We start from the raw sequence: 24,841 nt of genomic DNA, 5'->3' as shown, positions 1-24,841 counted from the left end.
GGAGTCACCATGAGCTATAAATGACTTACATTCAATTAACCATACACTCTGCAATTTGATATTTTGACATATGTTTACATGTATAAATTCATCACTAAAGATATGGTAATGAACATATCCATCACCACCAAAAGTGTGCTGCTCCTGCTCTTTTGCATTTCCCTCCCCACTCCCAGATAACCACCGATCTGCTTTCTGGCTCAAAAGATGAGTTTGTATTTTCTAGAATTTTATAAATTGGAAGACTATTTATATATACTAAACTAGAGGTCTGGTGCACGAAAATTCATGCACTCGGGGTGGGGAGGTGGTCCCTCAGCCCGGCCTGCACCTTCTCGCGGTCTGGGATCCCTTGGAGGATTTCTATCTGCCTGCTGGCAGTCAGACATCCCTCTGGCAGCCCGAGAGCCCTTGGGGGATGTCCACCTGCCAGCTTAAGCCACAGTCGGACATCCTTAGCACTGCTGAGGAGGCGGGAGAGTCCATTAGGGTCAATTTGCATATTACCCTTTTATTTATAGGATTATTTATAGGATAGGACAGTGATGGCGAACCTATGACACGCGTGTCAGAGGTGACACGCGAACTCATTTTTTTGGTTGATTTTTCTTTGTTAAATGGCATTTAAATATATAAAATAAATATCAAAAATATAAGTCTTTGTTTTACTATGGTTGCAAAGATCAAAAAATTTCTATATGTGACACGGCACCAGAGTTAAGTTAGGGTTTTTCAAAATGCTGACACGCCGAGCTCAAAAGGTTCGCCATCACTGGGATAGGCTGTACATTTTGTCTGACTTCATTTTCCTCAGCATAATTATTTTGACATCCATCTCTATTGTTAAGTGCATCAGTAGTTCACTCATTTTTATTGTTGGGTAGTATTCCATTGTACGCATGTAGCCCAATTTGTTTTGTTCCTTGTTGAACATTTGAGTGGTTTCAAGTTTGAAACTATTACAAGTAAAGCTGCCATGAACCTTTGTGTACAGTCTTTGTGTGCATATATACTTTTATTTCTCTTGGACAAATACTAAGGAGTGGAATGACTGGGTCATGTGGTGGATATGTGTTTAACTTTCTGAGAAACTGACAGACTGTTTTCCAAAGTGGTTGTACCATTTTACATTCCCACCACCAGTGTGAGAGTTCCAGTGTCTCTGCATCTTCTGCAACACTTGGTATGTTCAGTTTTTATAATTTAGCCATGCTACTAGATGTGTGGTAGTATCTTTTTTGTTTTATTTTTTCTTTATTGTTTAAGATATTACATATGTGTCCTTCTCCCCCCATTTTGCATTTCCGTGATAACTAATGACATTAAACATTTTTTCATGTGCTTATTTGCCAAATGTGTATTGCCTTTCTTGAAATGTTTGTTCAAATATTTTGCCCTTGCATTTTAATTGAATTGTTTTCTTATTGAATTTTAGGGTTCTTTATGTATTCTGGAGGCAAACATTTTATTTGATATGTGTTTTGCAAATATCTTTTCCCAGTCTATGGGCTCATTTTTCTCATTCTCTTAACAGTGTTTTTTAAAGACCAGAAGACTTAATTTTGATGATCTGCTTATTAATTTTTTTGTTTTATGTCGTTTTATTTAAGAAATCTTTGCCTAATCCAAGATTACAGAGATTTTATGGAAGTTTTACTATTTTATATAAAGGCCTGTGATCTATTTTGAATTAATTTTTGTAATTGGTGTGAGGTATGGATCAAAATTCTTTCTCTCCTGTTTTTCTTTCCCTCCTCATATGGATATCCAATTGTTTCAGCATAGTTTGTTGAATTACCCTTTCAACGTTGTTGAAGATCAGTGATCCATATTTGTGTGGGTTTCTTCCTGGACTCTAGTCTGTTTTCCATTGATCTTTTTTTTTTCTTTTATGCTAATATCACAGCTTGATTACAGGTAGTGTAAGTTCTTCAATTTTGATCTTTTTATCAGACTGTTTCAGCTCTTGTAGGTTCTTTGCATTTTCATATAAATTTTAGAACCAGTGTGTGCAGTTCTACAAAAATAAAACAAAGCACCTGTTGAGATGTTTATTGGGACTGCACTGAATCTGTAGATCAATTTGGGAGAGAATTGTCACTTTAATTATGCTCCTGTATGATTTCAACTTCCAGCTACATTGCTTAGAGCTGTGTAAACTTGGACACTTAATCTTTCAGAGCCTCAGTTTTTTTAAAATATATATTTTTATTGATTTCATAGAGGAAGAGAGGGAGAGAGAGCTAGAAACATCAATGAGAGAGAATCATCAGTCCGCTGCACGCCCCACACTGGGGATGAAGCCCACAACCCAGGCATATGCCCTGACTGGGAATCAAACCACAACCTCCTGGTTCATAGGTTGATGCTCAACCACTGAGCCACACCAGCTGGGCAAGCCTCAAATTTTTTTACCTATAAAATAGAGGTGATTGTTTACCTACCTCTAGGGTAATGTGAGGAATAAGTAAATCAATATTTGTTAAGTGCTTTTGCTCTGATTTCCTAATTACTTTTCCTTAGGAATTGGATTTACAGGGTAAATAAAGAACCTGTTATTTCTTCAACTTCCATCCCTCATTTACCAGACATACTTTCATTATAATTTTATATTTTGAAAAGTCAGTAAGCCCTCATTACAGATATGTGGAACTGAGATCCCAAGCCAAGCACTTGGTCAAGACTATTCATCTAGCAAGAACAAAGAGAACTTCTAATTTTAATCCTAAATGTTAGCATGAGTTGACAGGCTCAATTCATTCGTCACCTATTGTGTATTACCTAATAAATGCCAGCCACTGTATCAGCCCTCTGCTGGCCTTTTGGGATTAAGAGTGAGGCCAATGGATGGTATTTCCTCTGCTCACAAAGCTTGGGGACTACTGGAAAGTATAGACAAGCAAACATACACTTTTAATATAGAGTAATGGGCAAACATAAGGGAAATCGTGGACACACAGCTGAAGAGCAGCTAACCTGGCGCTGGGGGTCCGGGAAGACATTTGTAAAGGACGTGACCTTGAAACCAAGGTCAGAGGATGAGTGGGCAGTAGCCACGTTTTAGGAATGTGGAAGGGAGGATTTGGACCAGGATGTGGGCAATAGAGAAAATGCACAGTTTGTATTTTAAAGATGGAACAAATATCTGGATAAGAGAGAGAACAGAATGGTGTGAAAACTGGGGAGTCATCAAAGAGGGGTGCCATTGTGAACAACAGTAAAAACAATGTCAGGTGGTTTGATTGTATCCTCTGGTTTTAGGTTGGGGAGTGTTAAGATTCAATGTGCAGTTTAGAAAGATTCCTTTTATATTGAAAATAAAGTAAAGAGGGTAGGGGGATGAGGTATTGAGGTACCAGATGCTCAGGAAGAGTAGCCGTGGGTGGGGATGGACATGGGAGAAAGAGTAATGACAGGCCCGGAGCTACGTGGATGTGTTTTGGCAAAAGGAGATGGAATTGTTAAGTTGATAGCTAGGTGCCTGACCTGAGTTAATTGGTTAACTGTTTGGTGGTGGTGTCTTCCTGAGAAGGAAATGTAGAAGGGCAGCAGGTTTGGTGTGGAAAAAAGAGAGGTCAGTTTGCTTATGTGAATTTCAGGTGATGCTAGTGGAAAAACCCACCTGGAGATTGTGTGTTGGGAGCTAGAGACCCAGTTTATGGGGAGTCTTGTGTGTAGAGCAGTGGTTCTCAACCTTGGCTGCACATTAGAATCACCTGGGAATCTTTTTAAAATCCTGATTTCTGGGCCTCATCCTCCGGAAATTCTGTTTCTTTTGTTACTAATGTTGTGGTCCTACCCCATAACAAAGAAACAGAATTTCCAGAGGATGAGGCCCAGAAATCAGGATTTAAAAAAGATTCCCAGGCGATTCTAATGTGCAGCCAAGGTTGAGAACCACTGGTGTAGCGGAAGATGGGAAGCTAAGAGGGCACATCACCTGGTGGGTAGTGGGAGAACACAGGCTTTAGATGGAAAGGGGCCCTAGCCAGTTTTGCTAAGGGGAGAGAATGTCAGCCTATGGACTGAAGGGTCCTGGGTTCCATTCTGGCCAAGTTGCGGGCTTGATCCCCAGTAGGGGGCGTGCAGGAGGCAGCCAATCAATGATTCTCTCTCATCATTCATGTTTCTCTCTCTCTCTCTCTCTTCTCTGAAATCAATAAAAAATATTTTTTAAAAGGTAGAAAGAGGAGGATTATTGTCTTTAAATTTGGGACTTGAGAAAAAACTCCTAACTTGGTGTTCTTGAGCATGTTAAGTTTCGCATGAATTCAGCATGCATTAAAGTGCTGCTTCCTTCTTCCCGTTACCTCAATCACACTCTTGTTTTCCTTGTCAAGTCTGGCATCTGTAACAGAATCCAAACAAGAAATGCAGAAACATTAGAGTCTCTGCTTCTAATTCCCAGAGTTGAGTAAAATTGCTCTAAAAGGCCACTACTTAAGCATTATCTTTTATTCTTTAGTTATTAGCACGAAATGAAGAAGCCTGGATAAATCTTAAGTTTTTCACTTTGTGTCCCTCCAGTTATATGAAATAGAACCCAGAAGCTTAAATAATAAAAGTAAAAACAGGACAGCTTTCTTGAGGGTGTGGAGAGGAGGGCCTTGACATATCACCATCATTGACAAGTGGACTGAAGTGGCTTGCTGAAAGGGTTTGTGTTTCCACGATTTGAATTAGGGCCCAGTGCTTGTATTTTATGAGGAAAACAAAGGCTGAGTTTTTTTGGTTTTTTGTTAAGGGGTAAGTGATTTGCCCTTTGCCACTCTGCTGGGTAGAGAACAGGTGGCCTTAGTACTGGCAACCCTTGGTTCCTAGTCTAGTGCTTTTTCTGCAACATGGTGGTGGTAGCCTTATGGGGGTATTTCCATTAGTCACCATCTCCACTGCCACTCACACCACCCCTGCAGCACTGTGGGTAGCAGGGAAAAGACCAAAAAAAGAGAGATGTGCTTCATTGTTGTAGATGTCAAAGACCTGCTGGCATGCCGGGCCCGCAGCAGGTTCCCTGACATTTTCAGGGAACGCTTTGTGTGGCTGTTTATTAAGTCAACATCTCTTTCTGTTTAAGCTGCTTTAGGGCCAACTGGCTCTGTGTCACAGTAGGAATTTGATATGTCTGTTTCATTTGTCATTTTTGGTATAACATCATTTAATTTCATAATTGTATGGTAAGAACGTTACCGTTAGTAAGCAAAAATTTATTATTACTTTATGAAAACTGAAAATAGTCCCCCAAGGCTAATATATTATTTGGTAAGTCACTTAAGGAGGAATTGGAAGACGTGCTTCAATCATAGCAGTAGCTCTCTTCTTTGACTTCAGTAAGTCCTTGACATTATATTAAAAGCTTCCATTCTATAGGTAAAGAAAATGTCTCAAGGGGTGATGCCATCTGCTGAGACTGGCGCTAATAAGGGTTTGAGATTCCTGAATGTTCTGCATTCCCAAGCACTTTCATTTCTAAGATCACTCCTGGCCCAGTGTTCTGCTCAGTGCTCCATCTGCTTATACTCACCTCCTGCGAATCCTCTCGTTCTTCTCCTTCAGTTGAGCCCCATTGCCCCAGTCCCCTTCTGTAAACCACCTTCCCAAAGTGCAAGCATGTGTAGCATTCTTTACTGAAGGTTGCTTGGGTTGGGGTGTAGGAGAGGGGAGAATGCAGGAGTGGAGACTGTTACATGACAGCATAGCAAACAACTTCAAAACCGAGTTATATATACTTTATCCTATCTAATAAAGAGGTAATATGCAAAGTGACCATCACTCCAACACACAAGATGGCTGGCAGGGGAGGGCAGTTGTGGGTGATCAGGCCAGCAGGGGAGGGCAGTTGAGAGGGACCAGGCCTGTAGGGGAGGGCAGTTAGGGGTGACCAGGCCAGCAGGGGAGGGCAGTTAGGGGAAATCGGGCCAGCAGGGGAGCAGTTAGGCATCGTTCATGCTGGCAGGGGAGTGGTTAGGGGGGTGATCAGGCTGGCAGGCAGAAGTGGTTAGGGGCAATCAGGCAGGCAAGTGGTTGGGATCCAGCAGTCCTGGATTGTGAGAGGGATGTCCCAGATTGGAGAGGGTGCAGGCTGGGCTAAGGGACACACATCCCCACCCCCATGCACGAATTTCGTGCACCAGGCCTCTAGTAGATATATAATGCTGTGCCAGTGTCAGATATTACTCTCATTGTTGCTTTGATTGTAATCAATAAAAAGCTCATCGGAATCTATCTGGAATAACACTGTGTTCTCCCAGTTAAGTATCAAAAGAATAAATATTTAATTCTTGTGGTAAATGTATGTTTTAAGAAATATAGGAGTTTCTTTTTGTCTTCTGTTTACATGAGTCCTTTACATTGATAGATTTTAGCACAGATAATAACAAGGAAGTACAAGAGAGCTTGGATAGTCAAGGTAAGTTAATAGTTGTTTCTTTGTTTCAAGTTATGTAACTGAGATTTGACACACAGGGCAATAAATAATTAGCAAGTGTGTGCTTTTTTTCCCTATTAACAAAGTGATCTTCTTTTCTCTTTAATTTTAGGAAACAGATATCGATGACAGATATGGAGATTTGGATTCCAGAACAGATTCTGATATTCCAGAAATTCCACCATCCTCAGATAGAACCCCTGAGATCCTCAAGAAAGCTCTCTCTGGTTTATCTTCAAGGTATGATTGGATGGGTGCACAAGATAAGTTGTAGGGTTATCCTGGCCCATGTAGTACTATTTTCACTATTTCTAAGCTTTGGAGCTCTGAGAGAGAAGGCTTATACTTTTTCATTGTTGGTCAAGCACACATGGTACTAGATGCTTAATGTTCATTCTTCATTTAATACTTAAGATCTTGAGTTACTAGAGGCCCAATGCACAAAAATTTGTGCAAGAGTAGGTCTTCCTTCCCCCGGCTGCCGGAACTGGCTTCCCTCCGAGATCCGGGACCTCGGCCACAGGCAGGCACCCGGGACCCCAGCCAGCTTCCCCCAGGCTGCCCACAGGCACCCAGGACTCTGGCTGGCTTCCCTTTGGCACCGGCTTTGTCAGGAAGGACATCTGGAATGATGTCCGGAAGACGTCCAGTCTAATTAGCATATTACCCTTTTATTAATATAGATGAGAAAACCAAATCTGAGAGGTTACCTGGTGAAGGTTACAGAGCTATGAAGATGCGGACCTGGGATTTTTATCCCAGTTGGTCAGATTTCTGAAGCCGGTGACCTATTTAGTACATCAGGTTGCCTTTTCTGGTGGGGGAACATTAAATAAAGAAAATTGTAAGTCTATTTCTTTCACCAGGTAGGGGAAGTTTTCTGTCATTATTTCTTCAAATAGGTTTTCAATATCTTGCCCTCTCTCTTCTTCTGGTACCCCTATAATTCTGATGTTGATACGCTTGAAGTTGTCCCAGAGGCTCCTTACACTATCTTCATATTTTTGGATTCTTTTTTCTTTTTCGGTTGGGTATTTTTTGTTTCTTTGTATTTCAAATCTTTGACTTGATTCTTGGGATCCTCTTGTCTGCTGTTGGATCTCTGTATATTATTCTTTATTTCAGTCAGTGTATGCTTAATTTCTAGTTGGTCCTTTTTCATATCCTCGAGGGTCTCACTAGATTTCTTGAGGGTCTCACTAAATTTATCGGCGGTTTCCATAAAATTCTTGAAAAACCTTATAAATGTAGCCTTGAACTCTATATCCAGTCGTTTGCTTTCCTCCATTTCTGTCATTTGTGACCTGTTTCTTTGTCTCCACATTTTTTATGCTTCCCTGTGTTGGTAGAGTGGTTTTGTGTGCTAGGTGTCCTGTAGGGCCCAGTGGCTCAGCCTCCCCCGTTACCTGAGGTGGACACTCTTGGTGCACCCCCTTGTGGGCTTTGTGAACAGTCTTGTTGTAGTTATGCCTTGATTGTTGTAGGATCACTGGGAGGAATTGACCTCCAGGCCAATTGGCAGTGAGAATCGGCTGTGTCTGCAGTGGGAGAACTTCTGTGCTGAAGACACCCTTCTGGGGCAAGACTTGCTTCAGTGGGGCTTTGGTGCTCACTGAGTCTGCCCCCTGGGTGTGTCCCTTATGGATCTGAGGAGTTGTAATCCGGATGGTCCCCCTCTGACCACTGGGTACACTGGCTCTTGGATCTAAGGAGGTGCTAATTTAGCCCCTGCCTGAGGTTACCCAGCAGGAGCTAAGAAGAGAACTGCAGATTCCCCTTCCTTTTTTGGAGTTTGGAGGTGCCCTGATGAGGCCCAGCTGTGAAGCAATGCAAGCTGCTGTGGGGCCTTGGGCCTTCTCTTGGAAGTTCTGGGTCTGTGGCCCAGCTGCAATTTGTTAGGTAATTTTCAGGTTGCAAAGGGCCAGGGCATTCATATGCAAAAGCCTCTGCCGTAGCCTGGGTGGGGCGGGGTCTCAGGGAATCAAAGGGCGGAGCAAGGAAGTATGGCGGATTCTCAGCCCTGCCCTAAGGGGCCGCTCGCGTGTCAGTGTCCCGACAATCCAATTGCTGCAAGCACCTCTGAGGGAAAGCCGCCCTCGAGTTCCGAGTTCTGCCCGCTGCCAGACAGTCCAGTTTCTCCCCCTATGAGTCCTGGGTCCCCAGAGACTTCCCGGAACCGGAGTTCAGAGCAGTCGGGAGCCTGTGACTCCCTCCCGATTCAAAAAGACAGCTGCGTCCTCAGGTATCAGCCCCCTTCCTCACACTCTCGAGCCTCCGTACCTTTGCACTTTACTGCCGCAGCTCCTGACCCTCAATGTGCCTTTCTCTTTCCTTCTAGTTGTAGAATTTCCACTCCGCCAGCCTTCCTGCAAGTTTTGGATGATGTCCGTTTTGTCTTTTTATTGCATTTTGATGTTGTTGTAGGAGGCAGCAATTTCGGTGTTTCCCTATGCCGCCATCTTAGTTTCTCCTAATAAAGAAAATTGTATATTCTTTGTTTCCTGTTCTTCAAGTACCAGAGGGACATAGCTCATTTTTTAAACTGAGTTTTAAATTATTGTCAATATTTTCATTGATTTCAGAGAGAAAGGGAGAGAGCGATAGAAACATCAATGATGAGAGAGAATCATTGATTGGCAACCTTTTACCATTTTATATTTGTACTATATTTTAAAATGTGTAATCACCAACAAATTTTACCTAATTTTTTATTGTCTTCCTTTGTATGCTTTAGTAATATGAATTATAAAATTTATAAAAGCAAAGTAAATATAAGCTTTTCTTTAGATTAATATGTGAAATCTTAAATGTTGGCATGGAACAGTTTTTCCATGTTTTTGACTGTGACATACAATAAGAGATACATTTTACTCCACATCCCAAGAGACACACAAATGTATATTTTAACTGCTACAAAAATGTTATGAAACAATTTTTATCATTACTGTGTGACGTCCCCTCTTTTCTGTTTGATACTATTCTGTTATTGAACAAAATATTTTGGATGTAACTTACTAAATTAAATTTACCAGCCATGGGTTATAACAACAATAAAAAAATGGTGTAGTCATATCTAGTTAATGTAATATGAATTTTTCTGTTTTTAGTTTCTAGGCTATAACCATATTAGAATAAATTGTTTCAAAGAAAAGTTTTCATAATTATTTTAACTAATAGAACAAATTTTTGCTGTTATTTGAAGCATGATTATTATTTTAATAGCCTTGATCCCAGTTATTTTCATGACCTAATTGACAGATGTACCTTTGCTTTAAAACCTTAGCAGGTCTATCTCAGATTTGGAAACTTATATTGATTTATATAAGAATGATGCTAGATTCCTATGTGTCAATAATAATTTCTTAACAATTAAGGTTCTCCCCTCCCCCCATGTAAAGCAACAATAGCAAGTAATATCAGCTGATATTTATTGAGAATATACTGTATACATGAATTGACTAGCTAATTGTTAACCTATAACACAGGTATACTTATATACCTATTTTATAAATGAGGAAACTGAGGCACGGAAATTTTATATATCAAGGGTCATGTGACTAGTAAGCAATAGAACCACATTCTGAACCTAGGCATTGTGCTCTATTTATAAAAGAATTGTTTAATTTTTAAAAAAATATTTTTATTGATTTCTGAGAGAAAGGGAGAGAGCAATAGAAACATCAATGATGAGAGAGAATCATTGATTGGCTGCCTCCTGCACGCCCCCTACTGGGGATCGAACCTGCAACCCCGGGCATGTACCTTCGACCAGAATCAAACCTGGGACCCTTCAGTCCACAGGCTGATGCTCTATCCACTGAGCCAAACCAGCAGGTCAAGAATTGTGGTTTTTTTTAATGAACAATGGAGGATATGTGACCAGTTTCAATCGTCTCATGAAACTTCACTATAAAAGTTACATGAATGTTTCAAAATCTCTATCTTAATCAGTTTAGGCTCTGCACTACCCCAAAGAGTCTGTGTTACAATGATTTAGAAGTGGTGGATGCATAGGATTAAAAAACTAGTTACATAAGAAATTTTCATGAATTGCAGGGAAACACCCTATTATCCTCTCACCAAGACATGGATATTTGCAGTATTGCGGTGTTGACGCTGAAGCTTTTTTCTCTTGTACATATTTTGCGTGTGTGTGTGTGTGGGGGGGGGGGCTGTAAAAAAAGCATTGTACTATTTTCTGCTTGTCTGTTTTCATTTTCATTCTGTGGTATTAGGAACAAATATCCTTAACTATACATAGATATTTTAAGTGGCTGCACGATATATTCCTTTGCATGACTGTAGTTTAACTAAAGAGCTGTTGCTGGGCATTTAGCTGATTTCTAAATTCTCATGCTCAAAAACAGCTCTGCATTAAACGTTTTTCTCTAGAGATAACTTTTATTTAGCAACCATAATTATTTTCGTAGGATAAAATCTTAAAAGTGAAATTGTTTGGTCGAGGTTCAGGCTCACTTTTGAGGCTTTAATCTACAATGTCAAAAAGTCTTAAGTTGTTGAAATTGGAAGGAGCCTGAAAGATCTTCGGTCACTTGGCAAGTTGTCCCAGTCTGTTTCTTCACCTGTGTCTGAGCATTCGTGAGCCACTTGGTCTGGCTTTGTCCTTACTGAAGCTCTTCCTCAGCTATGAGCCTGGCTTAGCAGGTTTCATCCAGGGCAGTGCCCTGGATTTTGCCCCCACCTCCCCAGCAGACGTTTGGCAATGTCTGGAGACCTTTGTGGTTGTCACAATGAGAGACAGCGCTTCTAGCACCAGTGGGTAGAGGCTAAGGAGGATGCTAAACACCCTACAGTACACAGAACAGTGCTTCACAATAAAGAATTATCTGGCACAAAACAGTAACGGTTCTGAGTCTGAGAAGCCCAGGACACATCCAGGTATAGCAGTAATGCCGTCTTCTTCCCTCCCTTTCTCCCTCCCTCCCTCCCTCCCTCCCTCCCTCCCTCTCTCTCTCCCTCTCTTCCTCTCTTCCTTTTTTCCTTCCTTCCTTTCTTGAACCTATACACTTCCTGTGCATGTTCTCCAAACACTGGTAGATGGAAATTCTCAAAATTCCCCCTCTTTGCCATCAAGTTTTTGTTTATTTTTTATTTTTAAAAACATTTGATTGATTGATTGATCGTAAAGAGAGAGGGAGAGAAACATGGACTTGTTGTTGCACCCATCTATGCATTCATTGCTTGATTCTTGTATGTGCCCGGACCTGGGATCGAACCTGATACTTTGGCATATGAAGTTGATGCTCTAATCAACTGAGCTACCTGGTCAGGGCCCGTTCTTGCTTATTTTTGAGGAGTGCCTCTGTGTTCCAGTTCTTGGCTCAGGTGAACTGTCTTGTCAAACCAGGTTCTGGATGACTCATGTTGCTTTTGGCACTAGTTTTCTTTCTTTCTTTCTTTCTTTTTTTAAACCTTGTCATTACTTTTGAAATAAAAGCCACATAATAGTGGTAGTAATAGTAATTCATTGTACATATTCAAATAGATTTGAACAGTGTGTGTAACCACTTTAATCATTTTTAAGGATATGCTTAATTACATACTTTTTTGAAAATCTCATTTCTGGCTCAGATAGGTCCTCAAGACATGAAACTTGAATGCACTTCTCCTCTACTGATCCTCAGCTGCTTTTTCCAAAAACAATCAGTGAGGTGATGACTTGGACTAAAAACTAAGGCATTCTCTAATGTGATCCTGGAAGTGTGGTAAAGGAACTGGAGAATTTTGAATTCAGAACCAGACTATCCTCTGGTTTTTAGTAACAGTGATTTTCTATTCTTTCTTTTTTTGCATATTGAGCTCTGCTTTAAATTCAGTGCTTCTCTCCGGAAAGATGACTTTTGGTTACTGTCTCAGTATGTGCTTAACTTTGTACTAGGTATTCTTGGGGAATTTGGGGAGTCAGTTAAGTTAAAATAAATAAGGGAAGTAAGTCTTTAATTTTATTGGAGTGGGAGAATTTTTTCTCAGATGGGGAAATACCTACATAAAAGACAACCAGACAGTATATGTTCCTTGAGGACCCTGGTTTTGAGTGGCCATGGAATTTTGGGGTGATATGAAGACAGTAGGTTTCCTGTTTAAATCTCTGGTTCTCAGCAGCTACCATTCTCTGAAGTTCAAAGCCAGGCATCTAACAGAGGTACACATGGACAGGAGAAACATCTACCCTGGGGCTGATTGCTAACCCTTATGTAGTGTCCACCTGACTAGAGAGGTTCTAGGTAATTCTGAGTCTGAGGATCAGTTATAAAGAAGGGCTAAGGGCACGTCTAGGTTTCATGCAAGCAGGTCAGGGTTACTATCAGGAGACGGGCTTATGTCCTTTACGTACCTCTGACCAGCTCCGTGACCTAGCCCGGTTCTCTAATCCATTCATTAGCGCATAGGGGGCTATATCTCTAAAACTAAATGGAACCTTTCATCTACGCCATTTTTGACTCTATACTCATTTCAGTTCAGCCCCAAAGCTTACAGTCTGTGAGAAATGTATGCATCTACATAGTCGGTTGAACAGTAGAGGAAAATAAAGTCAGCTAAGAACAATTTGACCACTTCATGAAAAATCTTGGAAGCTAGATGAAAGAGTTTGGATGTAATGTTGGTATTTTAGATCTTGAGTGCAGAAATGACATGATAAAAGAGATATTTAAGAAGTATCTGGACTATATAGGAGGGTGATTAGAAGCAGGGAATGTAACCAATATTTAATAAACAGATGAAATTGGCAACTGTTTCTTTTATGGGAAGGAGACTAAAAGCCTTGCTTAGATATTGTACATATATGTTGTCATACTTTAAGTTGAATCCAAATCTCTGGAAACATAATTTAAATGCTATCATTCGAATCAATAGAAATCAGAAGTCTTCAAGAAAAAACTACTGTGTGTATAATGTAAAATGCGTGTAGAACGAATAAAGCAGGGCAGCAATTTTAGATTCAGAAATCATCATCCGTACACAGGTGTGATTAGAGTCATTTTACTCGTGTCAAAAAGCAGCTGCCGACATTTCTCATGACATGGCCACGTAGAGAGTGACAGTATTTGTAAGGTGCACTGAGGATGAAGTGGGAGGCTCTTAAGGGTGAGGGGACCCAGACCCTGACTGACAGCTGCCCGGGGATTGAGGGAGATCAGTTCTCAGCAACGAGCTGGTGTGCCAGCAGGGATGCTGTGCTGTAAGGCACAAGCAAAGGCCCAAATAAGAAAATGCTTTTCTACTAAGGGCCCTGTCCCTAACCAAGGAGAGCAGGCTGCACACTGAGCGATAGAAGGACGTGACGTCCAGTTTGGCCTTGTCCTCTGCGACCGACCTCCTCGCCGGCACCTTCTTCCCTTCACTGACATTGCTGTGCTCTCCAGTTTCAGTTCTGCATCAGCCTCTCTTTCCTCTTCCTCATCGGAAGGTCACGCACTCTGTCTGAACCACCTTGAAATCATATTATTTTTATCGAGTACCCCCAAGGATTGGTCATCGTTTCGGAGGGCTTTTGCACCTGGCTCCTTCTTCCCTTCTGAGTGACCCTGGGAGATTTGCACACGTCCATGTTAATCACCTCCCTGCTTAGTCTCATGATTCATCCTCATTCATAACAAAAAGCAGGCTTTTTCTGTGGCTAACATAACCTTTACATTTAATTTAGCTCTTCAGTGAGTGAACAAATGCCCTTCGGTTGGTTGGGTTTTTGTTGTTTTGTTTTGTTTTATTAGAAGGATTCTTTAGGTATAATTAGGGAAAATCCTTAAGTCTGGTAACTCAATACTGAAACCACCCACACAAGAAAAATACTGTAAGAACACATGAAGTGCTAACTTTATAAACGTTTTCTTTGCAGGTGGAAAAACTGGTGGATTCGTGGAATTCTTACTCTAACGATGATTTCCTTGTTTTTCCTGATCATCTATATGGGATCTTTTATGCTGATGCTTCTTGTGAGTATTTACACTTCCCTAAGGTGCTCTTGATTTTTTTTTTTTTTCAGCACTGGTGTGATTGCAGTAATTTGAGTATGTCATGACCAAGGAGGCAATGTAAGACTTGGTAACAGCAAATTTAGTTCCGTTAAGCATCAAGGCTAATCTTTTCTGTTTGCAAAAGGGCCTTTGAATGTGTTCATTCAGCAGAGACCAAGTATATACAGTCTATTCATGTCTTTTTGTCAAGATAAAACAGAAACACACACATATACATGACTTTAACATATAGGATTGTTAGCTAGATCCCTAACTTCGAGGAACTTAATCAAATGGCAGAGGCACATAAGTAACGCTATGAGTAAATAGGATAGTCATTAAGTGGGGTAAGCCCCATGGTAGGACTTGTTGGGAGAGCACAGTAAAAAAGTGCCTGCAACAGCCTGAGACAGAGATGAAGGAAGACTCTCAGAAGAGGTGATGCCACAGCTAGTCCCGAAAGAGGGACAGACAAGGGGAGGCATTCCAAGGTGGGGACATCGTGAGCAAGGCATGGAGGTAACCTATGGAGGGAATCTAGGGAGGAGACCAGAGAGGTGAGTGAGAGCTGTTCTGGGTGTGGGGACTTTGTCATGTATGAGCAGCCCAACAAGTCCTGAAGCCCAACAAGTATTTTAAGCTTTTCATTCATTTAGCAGATGGTCCCAGGATGCCTGCCATGTGCCAGGCATTATGCTAGTTCTGGGCTCTGGTACAGTGGCGCTGAGAAAAACACACCTGTCTGTGCCATCATGGAGCTTAAGATCTACACTTTAAAGAATTGATCAGAAATACAACTAAAAACTGCAATAGCATTTAATTAAAAAAAAAGAAAAAAGGATGCTATGAGAGCAAAGGGGCAACTGGAAGGCTTCTCCAAGGCCTGTGCCCAGCATAAGTGCTCGGTCTGAAGGCTGAGTAGGAGGAGTTGGCGTGGTGAGAGAGGGAGCTTGGGGGAAGGAGGGTCACCGCAGAGACTCCTGAACATAAAGGCCTTGGCATCTAAAGAAGCATGAAGCGTTTGAAGCAAAGTGGTGGGAGTGAGAAGGAGAGTGCATTTGTTCAATAGATTTGTCACTTTATGCTGAGTGTGACTTAGCAGGGAGCAGTGAGAGCCAGCTCTCGGGGATCTGCAGCGTCTCTTTTATTATTTCTTTTTCTTCATCCCATCTCGGTTTGTTTAGCCTCTTCTTCTGTCTCCCTGTGTCCTTGCCCACTTAGAATTCTGTTCACCTGTCTCACCTGTCTTCTCCTTCCATGCTAGTCCTATTCAGAGCACTAAGCTAGGAGCAATATGAAATGGCTTTCCTTCATTCTAGAAAAGAATCCATTTTGAACTGAAATTAGACACGCTTGGGGAAAAATAAAATTCCACCAACCCCTGAAACCACTTAAAGTAACTCTCCTAAACACCATCAAGCCCTTTCACTCTTCTTTTTGTCCTCATTAATTTTGTACTTCCTTGGGGATATCAAGGTCACAAAAATGAATAAGAAATTGAAGAACTTTTTTTTTTTTTTAGCAAGAAAAATGAACAATGGTTGGGACTAATTTAATGTGAGGGCAGAAGCTCTGAGTCTGAAAGCCAGGTAGGCAGGGCGAGCACCGTCCAGGTGAGACCGGAGAGAAGAGCCCGGCTCCCTCCCAGCCTGCGTCTGAGCCCGCTGGGGGCTACGAGTGCTGAGTGACCACCACTGGCCTCGGGACTCGGGCACTGAAGAGTGAGTGTGTGCAAAGCGCTTTTCAGTGGTGAGTGGTCGAGCCTGGAAACAGGATTAGACCAGCCGTGGGCAAACTACGGCCCGTTTGAAATGAATAAAATTAAAAAAAAAAGACCGTACCCTTTTATGTAATGATGTTTACTTTGAATTTATATTAGTTCACACAAACACTCCATCCATGCTTTTGTTCCAGCCCTCCGGTCCAGTTTAAGAACCCATTGTGGCCCTCGAGTCAAAAAGTTTGCCCACCCCTGGGTTAGACGATGGCAGACAGCCCATAAGGCTTTGTGTCTGAGGGACCTTTGGGTGGACCTTGAGGCTCTATCAGGGTGGATGCCTGTGTGCTGTGAGCAAAGGTCCTCACGGCCAGGTGTGTCAGAAAAGGCGGTGTTGCTCTTTCCTAGAGGCAGGGCCTTTGAACCGGGAGGAATGATTAGGGATCAGATTCCGGAGGCCCTTGGCATACTATGTGAAGAAGTTTGGGGTCTATTTGTAAAGCACAGAGGAGCCATTGAAAATACTGGGGATTATTTGAATTATGAGTCTCCTTTAGAAGGTAATTTTGATCAAGACGTTGCAAAACACCTGCATCCTTGATACACTGACTCCGTGGGCTCCCTGTCAATCAGTGACGTGGTCTCCACACTAGACTGTTTTGGGTGGAGAGTAGGGCCAGAATTGGTAGAGACTGTTTTTTTCACCACTCTTTAATGACAAAATTCAAAACCCCTTTAAAGACATCCCTGGATTCTGATTTTTAAAAAGACAATCATAAGCATACCTAAAGCACTCGGGCTTTTTGGTTCATTTTTTCCCCTCTATGAAAGGTTGTTTCTTTTTTTTATTTTGTTTAAAATATATTTTATTGATTTTTTACAGAGAGGAAGGGAGAGAGATAGAGAGTTAGAAACATCGATCAGAGAGAAACATCGATCAGCTGCCTCCTGCACATCTCCCACTGGGGATGTGCCTGCAACCAAGGTACATGCCCTTGACCGGAATCGAACCTGGGACCTCTCAGTCCGCAGGCTTACGCTCCATCCACTGAGCCAAACCGGTTTCGGCAGGTTGTTTCTTTGGTAAGCTTAATCAGAGGAGAATATAAGAATGTTAAAGATGTAGTTAAAGTAGATTTGAACTGTTGTCGCTCTTATTTAGGTTTATTGCATATGCATGCACACACGTCTGCACACAGGTACACATGCATGTATACATATGCTGTATTTAAGATGTTTATGTTAAGGAAATATGAATGGACATACACATACACACACACTGTTGGTACTCAATTGCTTTCATGTGCTTTAAAGTCTTATTTACATCCATATCCCTAACTAGGTCATTTTTATTTTGAGTCAGACACATTGTATATAGCTTGCCTTTGCCTAATAATATCAGCACTTAAAAATGACTAATCCAAGAGAATTTTATCAAAAACTTCTAGGAAATGATAGCTACTATTTTAAGATGGAACTCATACACATGGTCCTTAAAATGAGCTTTTTCCCTTCAAACTTTTAATTATAGTACTTTAATTGCTGCAGCCACAGCTTGGAATCACACTTTCCAAATGATGGATTTATTAAAGCATATTTTGATTTAAAAGCAGGTGTGCACATATAGAAGATATTGTAGGAGCCCCCCTCCCCCCTCCACCTTCTTGGAAACTCTTATAATAATTCTTTTAATCTACAATATATAATTTACTTTTTAATAGTGTTTAATTTTCTCCATTGTGAAAGGTATAAAAGTATATTAAAATTACTTTGGAAAGTAGATAATTTTAAAAATCACCCAACCAAATCATTAACCACCAAAACCTAGTTAATACTGCCATTTGATATGCTTCCTTTAATCCTTTTTTCTTTTATGTTTTTAAAAACCATGGTTGTAGTCATAATGTGACTAAAATTTTATATCCTGCTATGGAAACCAAATATCTTCTCAAGCGTTTTGTGTTGCTCTAGTTTTACAACCATCGGTTTAATACATTCATCTCCATGGAATAGAGTGCCTCATGAGTTATTAAACCGTTGTGTTATTTTTAGACATGCAGGTTATTTTCTGGTTTTTCTTTTTGTGAATAACACTGTTAAACATATGCAGAATTATTGCAGAACATAGGCAGAATTATTGAAGAACATATGCAGAATTATTTTCTTTGAATAGATTCCCAAAGTGAGAATAGACACTTTTAGTTGGGTAACCCACAGGTAACATAGTTCAGACTGAACATATGCAGATCTCAACTTCTATTCCAACCCCAGCCATTCTGCATAAATTAGTTTCCCAAGCCTTGCCTAGTGTTACTCTGTGTTCCCCTCTTTCCCTTGGCCCCTCCAATTTCTTCAACCTCCAAATCCTGTTAGTTCTACCCCTCGATGTGTGTTATTCTTGCAATCCATTCTGCCACCATCCCAGGTAGATGCTCACCCACACTCATCCAGATGGTGGTGTCCTGCCTGCCTTACTGTCTCTACCTGTGCTGCCTCTGCAGTTAATTCTTTCCACCTCTGTTATCTTCAGACCCTCCCGTCTGATCATGTCCTTTCACGACCAGCACAGCCTCCTTTGTGCTATTTCCTATGGTTCTGGGACCAGGTTTATTGCTCTCTCTGTATCACCCCCACCTCAGTGTTCCAGCAACTCTGAGAACCACATGCCTTGTCCTCTCTTACATACATAACTCTATTTCCTCCTCCTTTGCCCTGATTGTGGCCCTCTCCCACCCTCTTCCACAGTTTTTTTTTGTATGTCTGCCTGTGCTTATTTATATCCTTGTAACTATTTCCACATGTATTAGTAGTTGCATGTCCTCCCTGACAGACAATGCCTCTCTGAGAACAGATGTCCTATGTCAGTAACTAGCAGAATAGGCATTTACATAAAGGTTGTTGTTTTAAGGTTCTTAACACATTAATTGGGCCAGTGGAGTCCTACCAATGTGCATTGCTGCCGGTGTTGATTGCGTGGAGTATCAGTTTCTGTGTAATCACCCAGCCCTGGAAAATACACATACATATATATTAACTCAAATGCTTGAGTCCTCTTTTCTCTTTCCCAGCAGTTCCATATTCACTCTACTTGCAAGCTGTGATTAGCGGTCATATAAATATGTGTGTGTGCTATTTAAGATACTTTTTTCTCCTCTCAGTAAAATACCACATGTACAGTGCTAATGGTTCTTGAGCAAATGTGTTCATAAACATTGCATCAGCGCATTTGGTCTTTTAAAAGTCCTTGGTTCTATAAATAGCACAGCTTTGCCATTTTATTGTAACATCTAGCATTGTCCCCATCCTGTGATTTTTTTGTGTCTAAAAACGACATTGGGTGTTATGTACAAAGGTTATTTGAAGGACAGTATTTCAGTTTCCTCTTGTCTTTATAACACACATTTACACCTTTTTCCTAAAAGAACTATTCATAATAGTTTGGCATAATAATTTCTTAGATGGCTGAGGGAGCCCAATAACTTTTTTGAAAACATATTTTTTGTTGATTTCAAAGAGGAAAGGAGAGGGAGAGATCGAAACATCAAGGATGAGAGAAAATCATGGATCCGCTGCCTCCTGCATGCCCCACACTTGGGGATGGAGCCCACAACCAGACACATGCCCTGATCTAGTTACCTGTGACCAACCAGATCACATCCCTCAAATTGAAACTGCACTGCCACCTCCCACCCCAGGAAGGATCTCTGTTTAAAACCTTGTTTTACTTACCTTCTAAACTGGAGTTTAGAGATATTGAATATTGAACTTTTGCTACTGACATTTAGAATAATTAAAAATGGATAGGCTCAAATACATGTGACCATAAGCTACTTATTAAATATAAACATCAAGAAATGTATGTCAGTGTTTTCTCTTGGTTTCAGGTTCTAGGCATCCAAGTGAAATGCTTCCATGAAATTATCACTATAGGTTACAGAGTCTATCGTTCCTACGAGCTGCCATGGTTTAGAACACTCAGCTGGTAAGTGACTTAAAACCTTTTGATATGAAAACCTAACTCTTAATTAAAGATAAAGAAAATCTAACTCTTTTCTCAAGTGGGTAAGAGAGGCATTCTGATCAGTCAGTATCCATATAGTTGATCTTATAGATTGATTTTGGAGAAAGATAAATTTAAAAATTGCAACTGAATTTTGAAAAGAAGAAAATCACCTTCAATTCTCCCATTCCAACACAACTGTTAAAATATCACATGTTAGCCTTATTTCCTGGCAGTCGGACATCCCTCTTGCAATCCAGTACCACTGGCTTCTAACTGCTCGCCTGCCTGCCTGCCTGCCTGCCTGATCACCCCTAACCGCCTCTGCCTGCCGGCCTGATCGCCCCTACCGCCTCTGCCTGCCGGCCTGATTGCCCCCTAACTGCCACCCTGCCGGCCTGGTCACCCCCTAACTGTCCCCTGCCAGACTGGCCACCCCTAACAGCCTCTGCCTCAGCCCCTGCCACCATGGCTTTGTCTGGAAGGACATCCGGTCTAATTAGCATATTACCCTTTTGTTAGTATAGATAGTGGGCAAAACGTACTGGTGGGCTAGAGTGGGCTGTGATAGCCTTACAGAAGAGTCCAAGACAGTTTCCAGCATAGGAGGATAGAAAAACGGTAGCACAGCTGATAGAAATGAGAATACTTGCCCTTTGAAAACAGTGGGGCATAATTCCCTCCATGAGGTCCAGAGCGAAGCCACGCCTTTCCTTTTCTGCTCTCCTGGCTACCTGGGGCTCTGCTGTGTAAAGCGCATGGCACTAGGAACCTAGGGCGGTGTTTCTCAGCCTTTTTCCTGGCTCCCATTAGCAAAATCTTCGGGTTACACCTTTCCCTGAGGGAAAAGACATACCAGAGCTTGGAGGAAGGACAGGTGGTTTATATGATTTTTAAAAGGTTCTACTGGAGATTTTTGCTGCTGCTAGCTCCTGTCCTCACTGCTGCTCCTTAAAAAATCACTGCTCAACAGGAGGTCATCGGGAGCAAGGAGGAGAGGGAGAAAGACGCCAACATGTGTGGGGCAGGTGGAAATTTGGCGTAGGATCTCTACTATAAAAAGCATTAGAGCTGTGTGTGTATGGGGGGAGGGGAGCGGGGGAGAGAGATTGCAAGTATTTTCTATATTGTGAGATTGAAAGTGTTTTTCATATTGTTTCCTAATATTGTTTCTGGAATTTGAGGGGCCTAAAAAAGCTTCAAATATAAAAAGCTAATTATTTTTAAATTACAGGTACTTCCTACTCTGTGTAAACTACTTTTTCTATGGAGAGACTGTAGCTGATTATTTTGCTACATTTGTTCAAAGAGAAGAGCAACTTCAGTTCCTCATTCGCTACCATAGATTTATATCATTTGCCCTATATCTGGCAGGTAAGTTAAGGAAAATATTCTGTATCAATATGTAGATAACAGATTTTACATGTTTATTTTTATTTTTGCTATTTAAATTCATAACATCCTTTCTTTGTTACATTTTAATCCAGCTTCTTTTTTCAGTTGTCCCATGTGAAAAGCGATTCTTTCTCATTAGGGTCTTAAGTAGAAATTATATTTTAATGGTGGTTTTAAAAAGTACTTATTTAATAGTCACTTTGTATATTTGAAAAATTTCTTTGCAAATTGTAGTAAAGAAACTTTTAAATATATGGATTGATATAACCAGGTATAATTTACAAAGAAACCTTCACACCTATATTGCTTTATTTGTTCCTAAGTAATAGAGTTTTATATAGACTTAATCAGGGTACTTAGTTTTTCTGACATGGTTCATTACATATTCATTTATAGTATGCTGTGCCATATGTTTTTTATTTTAGATTAAGAATCAGATACTTAGGATAAAGTTAGGATTATAGATTTATTTTCCATTAAAGTTTCCCAACCATATACAAATTTTTAAGAAATTGATTTAGATATGTACTTTTTAAAAGTCAGATTTACATCATTAAATGGGTGCCTAAAATATCACTTTATAGAAAGTATCTATGATTACATTTTCATTCTTTTATGACAATTTGTTTTTCTTGAGCTTAGTAACTGCTTCCCCTTCTTTTCTTCACATTTGTGAAGTTCTAGGTAGCAATCCTTAATTTTTCCTTCAGGTCTGTGCTATGTCTATTGGTAGCTTTTTCAAATGTTCACACAAATCAGTAGCGGGTCAGTTCTCTCTTTTCCTGGAGACCCCGGTTCCAGAGACTTCAGTGGTATTACCATTGGATTGGCTGCTGGTAGGCCTACAGCGTACCAGCATGATTTGGCCTCCTTATTTCTTCTCTTCCATGCCCTCCAGTTTCTGGGTTTACACCCTCATTTTGTTGTAAGCATGGCCTCCAATAGTTTCCATATGAAATGTTCTTAGAAGGTAAAGGTCTAAAAATATTTTTGTTCACCTGGCCGGTGTGGCTCAGTGGTTGCGTGTTAACCTATGAACTGGAGGTCATGGTTTGATTCCTGGTCAGAGCACATGCCTGGATTGCAGGCTCCATCCCTAGTGTGGGGCATGCAGGAGGCAGCTGATCAGTGATTCTCATCACTGATGTTTCTATCTCTCCTTCTCTCTTCCTCTCTGAAATCAATAAAAATATGTTTAAAATATATATATATGTGTGTGTATGTGTGTGTGTGTGTGTGTATCTATCTATCTCTCTCTCTCTCTCTCTCTCTCTCTATATATATATATATATATATATATATATATATATATAGAGAGAGAGAGAGAGAGAGAGAGAGAGAGAGAGAGAGACTGTTCGTACGGTTGACTGCTTTGGCCAAGGCTCCCACTTATTATTAGTTGACTCTTACTTAATACTCTAGTTTAGGAGCCCAGGCCTCGCTCTTGCCTTCCACTGAGCCTTTTCTGGACAGGTTTCTCTAGAAGATACTGTTAGCCGTCCCTTATTTGTTAGGTTTGCTAAAAGTTATCCAATCTCCTTTCCAGCTTCCAAAATTTTGCAGCCATTTCCCCTCTGTTTGCCTTGACATTTCTTCAGTTCCCTTTGCTCTCTGGGTTTTATTTTCTTCGTTGTTTTCTTTCTCTGTGGGTTTCCCCCTAAACATTATTTTAGTTAGGCTACTGGGACAGAGTAGAAATAAATGCATGCGGTCGCCTTGCCATTTTAAGACAGAAACCCTAACTAGCTTTATATTTTTTATTTTGGCTTTAAAGAATTTACTCTTTTCTCTGATGGATCCGGGGCTGACTGGGCCTCAGTGGGCAGTTCTGACGGAGGACCTCTCCCGGGGAGGCATCAGATGGAGGCAGTGCTAGTCATTGAAGTCTTGAGTGGCTGGACATCCGCGATGGCTCGCTCTCAGGGCCACAGTCAGTGCTGGCTGTTGACTTGAGCTCCTACGTTTGGCCCCTCCATGGGGCTTGGCTGTCCCTGAGTGCCACCGATGGGTTCTGAATAGGGAGTGACTACACCAAAAGCCAGTGTCTCAAGAGTCCTTAATTAGGTGTGTTTTTTAAACTGGTTTCCAAAAATGGAAGCATGATGCATGCTCATAGTAAACAGACTAAAAAGCAGTATTCAGTGAAACCTCCCTCCTACCTCGGAGCCTGCCTTACTGTCTCTAGGGGCTCACGACAGCTATTGCAGACATTTTTTGCATGTTCGAGCTTATACGTCTGTATCTTCCATTCCCCCTCATTGCTTTCTTTAATACAAGTGAGAGCAGACTAGTCTGTACCTGCTTTTTCCCGGTTGATGTAGCTCATGGGTGGTTTTACACTGGGACGTCGGAATCGATCTCACGTTTTCCATACCTGCAGTAGCATCTATGTTATATTGATGTGCAGACAGCGGTATCTGCTGGGCAGAATGTCAGAAAGTACGGTGCCCACCGTTTCCCCAGCTTGCTTTCCCTTTGAGGCTTGCTCTCTCTTATACTTGAGAGTAACTTCTCAGTTGAGTGGTAACGAAGATGTAATTTGTTTTCTTTATTGTTTCTTTTTATACATTTTATACATGACAGCCTCCCAGCCAACCTTTGTAGTGTTTGCTTGCTTCATACACTGTTTTCCAACTCAACTTTATAAAATAAAACCAGTATTCCTTCCTTTTTTCTGACTGATTTCTGTCGGAGAAATAGTGCAGTTTAGGCTCGTGGACTCACAGGAGCTCATTGAAAGTCAGTGTCACTCTTCCAACAAGCATTTGAGTGCTTTCCAGATGCTCGGCACTGTGGATGGTGCGGAGACAGGGAAGTATGGCCGACAGTGTGCCTTCCAGGGTCTTGAAATTGTTGGGACATGCGTCCCCAAGTTTATTGCTGAAACATGAGCCAGGATCTCTAAGCAGACAGGAGGGCAAGGAGGGCCTTGCTCTGCTGGGGATGGACAGGCTACAGAAGGCCTTTGAGAAGAGATTTCAGGTGTCATGAAAAGTAACGAGCAGGCAGGCATCTGCCGGGTGGGTAACGGGAAGGGCATTGCAGGCTTGGAGATGAGAGAGCGACGCATGTCCTGGGCTGGTGGCAGGCATTAAAAGTTGGACAGGTGGGCAGGAACCACACCTTGAGAAGCTGTGTGTATTGTGGGAAGGGTTTGGAAACCATTGGAATTTTATGCTGAGAGATGATATGACCAGATTTTTAATTAAATGAAAGATGAGTTGAGAGACATTAACAGGGCGACTAGATAGGAAACTGCTGCTGTAATTCCTGCTGAATAGAATGAGGACCTGAGCCGTTTGGGTTTGTATTAAATACTGAGAGGGTCA

General features: G+C 41.3%; 1 protein-coding gene across 1 annotated transcript in view; it reads left to right on the top strand.

The window, feature by feature from the left end:
• CDS1 (CDP-diacylglycerol synthase 1) overlaps positions 1–24,841 on the top strand; it is a 62,278-nt gene that overhangs the window by 13,566 nt on the left and 23,871 nt on the right. The window contains exons 2-5 of the mRNA XM_059666375.1: positions 6,537–6,664; positions 14,283–14,379; positions 20,002–20,099; positions 21,352–21,491. Coding sequence (XP_059522358.1) covers positions 6,537–6,664; positions 14,283–14,379; positions 20,002–20,099; positions 21,352–21,491 — 463 coding nt within the window. The remainder of the gene's footprint in view (positions 1–6,536; positions 6,665–14,282; positions 14,380–20,001; positions 20,100–21,351; positions 21,492–24,841) is intronic.

Source organism: Myotis daubentonii, chromosome 1, assembly GCF_963259705.1.
Source record: "Myotis daubentonii chromosome 1, mMyoDau2.1, whole genome shotgun sequence".
Classification (NCBI taxonomy): Eukaryota; Metazoa; Chordata; class Mammalia; order Chiroptera; family Vespertilionidae; genus Myotis; species Myotis daubentonii.
The sequence above is the reverse complement of the archived record's forward strand: the minus strand, read 5'-3'. Positions and strand labels throughout refer to the sequence as shown.